Source organism: Gavialis gangeticus, unplaced genomic scaffold (assembly GCF_001723915.1).
Source record: "Gavialis gangeticus isolate Ggan-Ray unplaced genomic scaffold, GavGan_comp1, whole genome shotgun sequence".
Lineage (NCBI taxonomy): Eukaryota > Metazoa > Chordata > Crocodylia > Gavialidae > Gavialis > Gavialis gangeticus.
Genome location: NW_017729018.1, coordinates 10,741,096 through 10,750,571, shown reverse-complemented (window position 1 = coordinate 10,750,571; position 9,476 = coordinate 10,741,096). Strand labels below are relative to the sequence as shown.

At 58.0% G+C, this 9,476-nt stretch overlaps 1 protein-coding gene across 1 annotated transcript in view; it reads right to left on the bottom strand.

The window, feature by feature from the left end:
- Positions 1-2,821: 2,821 nt before the first annotated feature.
- The window catches only part of LOC109294898 (repulsive guidance molecule A-like), an 11,955-nt gene continuing 5,300 nt past the window's right edge, over positions 2,822-9,476 (bottom strand). Inside the window, exons 2-3 of the mRNA XM_019513472.1 lie at positions 6,954-7,447; positions 2,822-3,936 (exon numbers count right to left, since the gene is read on the bottom strand). Coding sequence (XP_019369017.1) covers positions 3,268-3,936; positions 6,954-7,447 — 1,163 coding nt within the window. The 3' untranslated portion in view covers positions 2,822-3,267. The remainder of the gene's footprint in view (positions 3,937-6,953; positions 7,448-9,476) is intronic.

The window sequence follows — 9,476 nt, the reverse complement described above, 5'->3', positions numbered from 1 at the left end:
AAAAAAAAAAAAAAAAAAAAAAAGAAATATTACCAAACAGCAAAACATATAGGAAAGGACTTTGAAGACTCTCTGCTATGCTTAAAACGAGCGGCAAAGAGCGGGTTCTTCCGTCACAGTTCCCAACGGGACTGTGGCACGTTACAGGTGAGCTACAGGCTTCGTCTTACTGTCCAACTCCTCACTCTGGTCTGAAGAATCCTGGATTTATTTAATAAAGGTTTTACTTGCTATGTGGCTGGTTTTGAACTTTGTCCTTCGCTTGCTTTGGTCTCCAGTGGGTTTCTTGGTTTTGGAAGCGGTCTCTGTTTGGGCCAGAGAGTATCCCAAGTCTTGGAGACCTGGGTAACATGCTCAGAGGTGACCCAGAGCAGCCACCTGTGTCCCTACCTCTTGCCTGAGCTCTGCTGGGCTCGGCAGCCTCACGGCAAGAGCACTCAGTGGCCAGAAGGTTGGGGTTTAGGTGCTGCTCCCCGATCCCTGCTGCTCCCCCAGTGGTGTGTGGTGGGCTCAGTGCACACTCACTGCCCTCAGACCCAGCAAGGGCGTCGGTGCTGGGATGCCTCTGCTGTGAAGCCCTGGTGGGGTGTAGTCAAAACGGTGGGCACAGGCAGGCACGCTCCCTTCGGTGCACACGTTGGCTTGCAGCAGGACCCTAGGGCATCTGTGCACAAGCAGTTGGGCAGGGTTTTGTGGATCGTGTCCTTGGAGCATTTTGTTTTCATGGCTTTAGCTGCGACACAGGAGTATGGTTGACTCGGTCCGTTCGCCTGGCACTTCTCTCTTTGCTTGCCTCTATGGACCCCGTCTTCCATCATAGACCTGCTCAGAGGTGGGCTTCTTCCACTTCTCTGCCTATGAAACAATGGTACGCCGGTCTGCCATAGCAGGGGGCTGAATCTGGAACGAGTGAAAGCCTGAACCACGGCTTTAGCTTTAAGCACAGAAGCTTTGCAGCCACGAGCCACAATGGCAGGGTGGTGGGGGTAGGAGGCCTTTAACACAACTCAACTGAAATGCCTCCAAAGCTATGATGATTTGTTGAGCATCTTTTATCGTAGTGAAAGAAAAGTGGTGTATGTGGAGGCAGGTGGGGGGAGGACACGTTTCTAGCATCTTACACCAATTATGACGGAGCCAGGCATTTCAATCAAGAAATGCCACATGCTCTGCAGCGTCTCTTAAGTAAAAGCAACCAGAAGCCCAGCAGTTGGCTTCTTCTGGAGACCCTCCACTGTGGCAAAAGCAATTGCAGCCTCCACCTGCCTGCAAAGGCAAAGGCAGGCAAGGTCTTGGGTCATAGCTCAGAGCGAGCGCGGGCCCAGCTTGGTGCGGTCCTTCCCTTTGCTTGGCTCAGATCCCACCTTCTGCCAGGGCTGCAAGGTGCTCCCAGATGCTCAGCTGAAAGGTTCGAGGAAAGCAACAGGCCCTAAGAAAACCCATGCAACCTGGAAGCTGTTACCAGGTCCCCCTTCAAGGCACGATAACTGCACTGCTTGTGCACATGTAGTGTTCAACGGGGAGAGGTAAGGCTGGGGTTTGCTTGAGCAGGAAGAAGGAGGTTGTCTTGGTCTCCCCAGGCCCCGAGGAACACGTGGCTGTGGACCACAGGGCTGGCTTCATGGGCACGGTAGGGATCAGGAGAGGGAGGCTGGCAACAGCCCATTCCTTTTGATATCAATGCTGTGCCCAAAGCCAAAGCCCACACCCTATTATACACACCCGCAGAGGTGCCAATGCAGGAGGCAACAGGGAAGCTGCCCAGTGCTGCCAGCACCCCTGCACGCCCAGCAACATTGCCACGGCCATGCTCTGCTTCCCTCACCTCTTCTGGATGAACAAAGGCGGCTCTTTCTTCCTGTGGCTTTGGCTGAGGGGGAAGCTCTCACCGCACCTGTCCTCCCATTTGCCGTACGCGTCTTCAGGCAGAGCTGGGCACTTACCCAAAGGGAATGACCACTGCAATCAAGGAGCAGCCACAGCAGGGATGCCACCGATAAGGCCCGCAGGCTGCAGCCAGCCCTTGGTGCTGGGTCATCCAGCCCGCAGGGCTCTTGGCGGGGCTGGGAACTCAGGGGTGCAGCCCACCTCCAAGTTCTGGGGTCCACAGCACCCTTGGGGATGAGCATTGGCAGCAAAGAGACAACAGCTGTGATAATCCCTGTGGCTCCCTAAGCTGACACAGCACCACTCACCCTGTTGCCACACCAGGAAATGGGTCAGGAGTGGACCTGGGGGCCAAGTTGGACACCCCAGATCTACAGCCCTCCTGTAGTGCAGGAAAGCCTAGGGCAGCCACACCATTTAGCACCTCCTAGGAGAACACTGACCCTTGCAGCAACATGGGTTAGTTTGGCATTTTTTAATTAAAATAGAGATTAAAATGCTATGAACAAAGGTTTGCAAAGTCCACAACCATACAGCACCAGAGGGGCTCCCACTGTACAGCATGTACAGACACATTTACAGGCTGGCAAGCAGAAATATACACATCTGGGCAGCAAATATATCATACAGAGAAGCCGCGTCCCCGGTTCCCCGCAGCTCGTGAGGCCAACGGAGGGGCCAGAAGGCAAGTGGAGGTGGGTGCGGTGGCTACTGCTGCATGCTGGAGACGTCTGGCATAGCTCAAGCAGGAGTTGGGTTCCTCTACCACCGCTCACACCCAGCGCTTCGCTGGAGAGCATGGAAAGGAGGCACTGAGTTAAAGCGCCTGCTGACCCCGCTTCTCCGCATCCATGCCCTCTCCCAGGCACAGCATAGCATGGCACTTTCCTGCAGTCATGCCTGTGGCAGCGGGTACAAAAGGCCACTCCCAGCAGGATGCACGCTGGATGGAGTCGGCCATGGGCTGAGCGAGCAAGGCGGGCAGAGGGTGGCAGAGAAGCCTGTGCAAGTCACCTGCAGAGACGCTCCTGGTTGGCAAACAGACACTTCTGTTGGCCCCTCAGCCAAGGCTCTGGGCAGGCATCAGCTTTCCCCTGGAGAAGGCCTCTCTGCTGGCATCTGGCACCTCTGCCAAACAAGTAGTGGGACAGGTCCCCTCCAAATGCCCACAGACCAGTAGTGGTTGGTGCCTGGAAACCAGCACGCCTAAGCAACCCACGCTTTACCTTCTGCCAAGGCCGGAGCAGGGGATCAGCTGGACCCAGCGCCTGGTTTTGTGGGAGGAGGAGACTTTGACCTGTCCGCTCTGCTTCAAGAAAGGCCAGTGCCCGGCAATGCTCTCTTCCCATGCCAGATCCCACCGCAGTCAGACCGCCGCTGTTAGCACCACCGGAGCAGCGTTAGAAAGGCAAGAGCACAACCGAGCAGAGTGGCAGGAGGCTGCCTGGGCCCCGGGGCACTCCCGGCCACGCTGACAGTCTTGGGGACCGTGTGCAGCTTAAGTCTGCTGGGGTACAAGGCCTTCAGGTCTTCCAAGGCCCCGTAGGCTGCCATGGAGAACTCAGGGTCCCCTGTGGTGAGCAGATCAAAGACACAGGACTGAAAATACACATCCTCCACCTGCAGGATGTGGCGGCACTGCTCCGTGGCCGTTTCCACCGTGTAGGCCCAGCGGGAGCCCGGCCAGAGCGGGCCGACGTTCCCCAGGCTCAGCCGGTGCTCCTGGATCAGCTCGCTCTTGGGGCAGCCGTGCAGGCAAAGCTGGAGGCCGATGCCCTCCTCGGCGAGGCTCAGGGTCTCCTCGGGCACGCGGATGGCGAAGGTGAGGTAGCGGCCCACCTGGCGGATGATGATGGTGCTGCCAATGTAGTGGGCTTGGATCTCCACCTGGTGCGTGTCCGGCTTCTCCAGGATGCGCAGGCTGCCGGCTCCCTCCTGCTGCCCCCCGTTCCTCGTGCCGTCACTGAACGCCAGGGGCAGGTCCTCGGTGGTTGCTTGGTAAACCTTCTGCTCCGTGCAGCCCTGGTAGCTCTTAAAGATCAGGGTGATCTACAGGAGAGGGAGAAAGGATCAGAACAAATACAGCAGCCGTTCCCTGTGGCTGGCAGCACTCAGCCCAGAAGGGGCTCGAACCTGCGTTTTTCTAGCACGGTGCATAACCCACCTTGTCACAGGGCCGGCCGCATCCAGCGCGCCTTTGGGGTCTGCCCCCTGGGCCGCCAAGGGGAAAGGGCCGGGGGGACCAGGGGAACTGTACAAGCCACTAAGTGCACAGCCCACGGAGATGGCTGCTGGAAACTTAGAATCATAGAAAACAAGGGTTGGAAGAGACCTCAGGTCACAACTAGTCCAACCCCTGCTCAAAGCAGGACCAGCCCCAACTACATCATCCCAGCCAAGGTTTGGTGCAGCTAGGTCTTAAAAACCCGCAAGGATGGAGAGTCCACCACCTCCCTGGGTAACTTGTTCCAGTGTTTTACTACCCTCCTAGTGAGAAAATTCTTCCTAATATCTAACCTAAACTTCCCTTGCCCATTGCTCCTTGTCCTGCCATCTGCCCCCACTGGGAACAGTCCAGCTCCATCCTCTTTGCAGCCCCCCCACAGGGAGTCAAAGGCTGCTATTCGATCCCCTTCTGCACTGCTCAGCAGTCATGCATACACCCCCACGGTGGACACAGAACAGGACCCCCGGACTCCCAAAGTCCAACTGAGCATCCTAACCACAGGAGCCCCAAGGGTAGCTGGTCTGTGCCTCCTGCCTGCAGCCCCCAGAGGAACCTGGTCTGCAGCAGGTCGGGGTGTCGAAGCCTGTCCAGGCTCGCACACCTCTGTTTGCATTCCTGGCCTGGCCCCAGGACCTAGGCCATGCTGTGGTACCGGCCAGGCATGATGGTGCCACGTGCGCCCACTGTTAAGACAAAGCAAGGACCTCCGAATCCTTGCAGTTACTGAAGCCCCCCCAGATCCAGGGTTCTTCTTGAGAGAGGCCGTTGTGAAAGCAGATGATGGTGGGGGGAGAGCAGGGGAGCTGTGAACAGCTTCCTTTACAGGGCTAACTGCAGGCGGCATCGTCACTGAGCACAGAGACAGGAAAAGGCGGACGCAACCCGCCGATCCCGTCCGCCAGCGAAGCAGGGCTCTGATAGGAAAGGGTTCCAGGGAAAGGAAAGGTTTTGGGCTGGAATCCCTGTATTTAGTTCAGGAGACTCCTGGGATCCTTGGTTTGAACCGGCTGCAAGGCAGCAGGCAGGATGGGCAAGTCATGGCAATCGCTGAAAAGGCTGCTGAGACCTGCTACTCATGTGGCCACGGGGCTAGAGTACAGGCTGGGGGCCAGGACTCCTGGGTCCCACGGCGAGTGTTGGCAGCGATGCCCCAGCTCTTTCTGCAAGTAAGAGAGAGCATTTACTGCAAGGTTACCCCTTTAGGAGCACAGTCTGGCCAGGTGACACAAGTGTCCTAATTGCCTTCCTCCTGCAGTCCAGCAAAATAGGCTCCAGGAGGGGCTGGGAGTCTCACGATTCACAGGCCCTGTCCTGCTCCGGCAGATCCCAGCTATCTGGCAGCACAAAGAACCACAGACCTTAGGTGTGGACCAGGTGCAAGGCACAAGCAGACGAGCTTTTGGGATGGGCAAGCTGGAATTTTCCCCGTGTCTGATTTGAAGACCACCCCTCTTAATGCCCACTGTATGGGCACCTCGAATGGCATGGTGCCAGCATCGCCAGAGTGCAAGGAAGGCAGCATTCCCCCTCCAGCCCCATACTAAAGGGGCAGCCTTGTCTCAACACAGACACCAGAGCAACTCAGACACCAAAAAAGAGCGTGATGAACAGGGGACGTAGAAGGAGAGAGAGAGCAGCCTCGGGCTAAAGAAGGCAGGAGCTGGAAGTTTGCTGTCTGTGCACAAAGTGCAATAAGATCCTGCCCCCATGGGCCAAGCTAACACATGCTCCCCCTGCGTGGATACTCTCAGTTAGGTATAAGGTTGCCTTGTTGCCCCTTGAGCTCTATGCACTAGCCCACACTGCCTACCCCTTTCTTTCCCAGGGGTTGCGCGGCTAATTGCATTGAGGACAGTGCTGAGAACCAGCGCTCAAGGGATCATTCCCCATTGCATTTCCCCAGGGCCTCGAGGCCACAACGTACCAACCACACTGACTCCTCCTTATCCACCAGCCGCAGGCACTTGTAGCCATTAAGGTTTCCACGAGACAGAAGCATTAACAGGACTCAGGACAGCAGAGGGCATGTGCACGTGCAGGACGGCCCAATTCACGCTACCGCTGCTAGGCCGAGCTAGGGCTGGGCTGCCCTTCCAAGAGCAATGCAAGAGATCGTAGCAACAGGCAGCAGCCCTGTGCATCACCTCATGGCCATGGCGCCAGCCCTGCTGGGTGGGCACAGCTTGGGGAGGTGACCTCCCTTGCAGACAGCAAGTGGCTTAGATTAGTGTCTTCCACCCTACTCAGCCACAGGGCCTCCAGCCTCTTCCCCTTGTTTGTGGCATCGGCAGAGGCATCGAAAGCCCTGTAAGGACCACGCGGGTGCAATCAGTTCAGCACCATCATCTACACAGCGTGCAAAACTGAACCCGGTCCATGGGGGCGGGGGGGCACTGGGATTTTTCCCACTGAAGCTAGATCATCCCAGGGCAGGGAGTAGCCAGAAGCAACGAGATGCACACACCCGTCCTCCCGCACGTCATTCACAGCCAAAGCAGAATGACAACGAAGACAGTTTCCCTAGAGAAGAAACGTTCCTGCCTGCACCCTCCTCATGAGGATGACATGCTTTTCCCACCCTGGTGCAAGGAGAGTGAGGGCATGAAGACGCCATCTCAGCCTATGGTGCAGCACTGCAATTACCAGGGACCACAGTAACGAGGCATGTCTGACTCAGCTTCCAGCCACCCAACTTGTGACCAACCAGCTTCCCACGGCCACTTTCTGACATGAACTTCCTCGGCCTAGCGCAAGGGGGCAGCTCGCCATCACAGTCGGCTTTAGGCGTTAAAGCCGAGGTACTAACACGAAAGAAGCCTCCCCGGTCTGATGTTTTTACCTTGCTGGTGGCCGTGGCGCTGGATCCCAGAACCACGGGGACATTGGTGACCTGGACCGAGAGGTACCGGTTGTCTATTAGCGGCCACGCTCCTTCCACTTTGCACGTCTGGAACTCGTCCTTGAATGTCCGCAAGTGAGGGTCCCCAAACAAGCCGCAATGGGCAAACCTCTGCTGAAAGCCAGACCTGCTCTCGTAGTTGCAGACCTCGGAGAGCAGAGGGTCTGGCGTGCCGGGGGCCTTGGCCGAGGACGTGGGCCCATCGCTGGAGCAGTTGTACTGGGCAAAGAGTTCCTTTATCCTGAAGACGGCAGAATGATACACCAGATCCCCGCGGCAGGACTTGGCCGTCTTGCGGGTGCACACAGAATAGGCCCGCAAGGCGATGCAGTAATCCACGTCCGGCAGCGTCTCCTCCGGCAAGGCATGGCTCGGCGACGTGGCGGCCACATAGTCGGCGTTGCAGCGCTGGATCCGGCACTGTTGGCAATGCACTGCAAAGGGAAACAGGGGGCGGTTCTGATCAGCAGCCAGGCACCGGATGGGCGTCCGTGGCCAGACGATGGCAGAAGGCAAGGCACGTTTATAGACTAGATCAGGGCTATACAGAGCAAAGCTACTGCGAAGTCAAGACGGCTTCACCAGAAGATGCCAAACACGCCCCAACCCCCGTTCAATGCACGCACCCCAACGAAATCTCCTTACGCGGGGGTTTCACGCAGGAGCTAAACTGTCCGTCGCACGCACCCATATCCTATTGGCTCCTACGACCCGAGTTACCACACTCCTTTGCCCTTGAACTCACACTTGAAGGCGTTTTACCAACGGTGCCCACCATAGTACCCCCGAGAGACCCATGGGAGCAGTCCCGCAGCCAGACTTTCCTGGCGGTTTTTTTTATTGCTGAATTAAGCCCTTCTCTCAAAGCTGTAACAGGGCAAAAAAATGGCCTGGATGATAGATTTAAAAAAAAAAAAAATCAAATGAAAAGAAGTGAACAGAAGAGACGGGGGGTTACAAATGCGGGGGTTGGAGAAAGTCCACTCGCTGAGGACAGCACACAGGCTGCAGCGTGGTAGGAATATGCCCCGGGCAGCATCGGTGCTGGCACTACATTAACATGCAAAACAGTTGCTGGACTTTAGCAGTCGAATCACAAGATCTCCTGCGTCCCTTGGCCACCTCTATACAAAAACAGCCCAACCGCAAACCTGTCGGCTGTTCCTTTTCATTCGCGATCGAGTGCCTCCCCTCAAACGCAAAGCCGACGGGCACACGCGTGCGGTCAAACCCGCAGCAATTTCCAACAGGTCTAGACTCCGGCTCCCGTTTCCGCACGCGTTCAGACACGTCGCTACCGGTACTGTGCACGCCGGGCAACATGCGCCGCGCGCCGCACTTGGATGCCTTGGACCAGAGCGCGTGCGCGTGATTCAGTTCAAGGCAGGATTCTCCCCAGAGGGGAGGTTTCAGCAATGCAGCAATTTTTGATCCGGTACGGAAACCTGGACTGATTAAACCCGGGTTGTCAAAGCCACCCAACGTCCCCAGATCCCGGGCGCTGACGACTTCCAGTGCAAACCCGGTTGCTCCAACCGCACGCCCAAAAAGAGAGAAATGCCAGCGTGCGCGGGAGTCTGAACCTCTCCTAAGCCTCCTTCTTTTAATCGCCCCGCTCCCCCTCTGCTCTCCCGACCGCGTGCGGCATCTGCCGGGCACGTGCCAGCGAGGCACTCGCAGAGGGCCCGTCGCAGCCGCTTGGCAGGGCTTTCTCCTCGGTTTCAAAACCAAGCGCGAAAAGGAGCCGACTCCGCCCCGGCCTCCCCTGCACAATCTGTTTTTCCAACGGTGGAAAAAAGACAAGCGCCGCGCACAGCCCCGGCCAGGCTGCCAGAACGAGACATTCCTCCCAGCGCCGCTGAGACGCACGCTTGGAGCAAAGAAACTTCATGCCCAGACAGTCATGGAGGTGCCTGCCCCGGCCTCGCTGCCCCGCGAACCGGCGAGCCCCGGCTACTTCCACGCACATCCCTAGTCTTCAGCTGGGACAAGGGCGCTGGCCCACCGGCCACAGACAGCACCCGGGCACGGGGCAGCAGGGCAGGGGACTGGGGTGCGGAGAAGGCCAGGCCCCCCGGGGCCCCCCGGCTGCGGGTGCCCAGCGCGGGGAGCGGCGAGGGCGCTGCTGCAGGCAGCAGAAAGGCGCCTCTGTGCTCCAGGCAGCCGCCGTGTTTTCTTTGGCAGGGGCTGCCCGCTTGCTCTTGGTAGGAAAACAAACCTCCCAGCAAAGGCTCCACCACCCCCAGCCCTCCTACCCGCACAGGGGCCCCAGGATGCCCACCCATTGGGGTCACCCTAGGAGCCCCCCCTTGCACCCTGGGGATGCCCACCCATGGGGTGACCCCTAGGAGCTCCCCCATGCACCCCTGAGATGCCCACCCCTTGGGGTCACCTCTAGGAGCTCCACCCCTTGCACCCTGGGGATGCCCACCCATGGGATGAGCCCTTAAGAGCCCCCCCCCC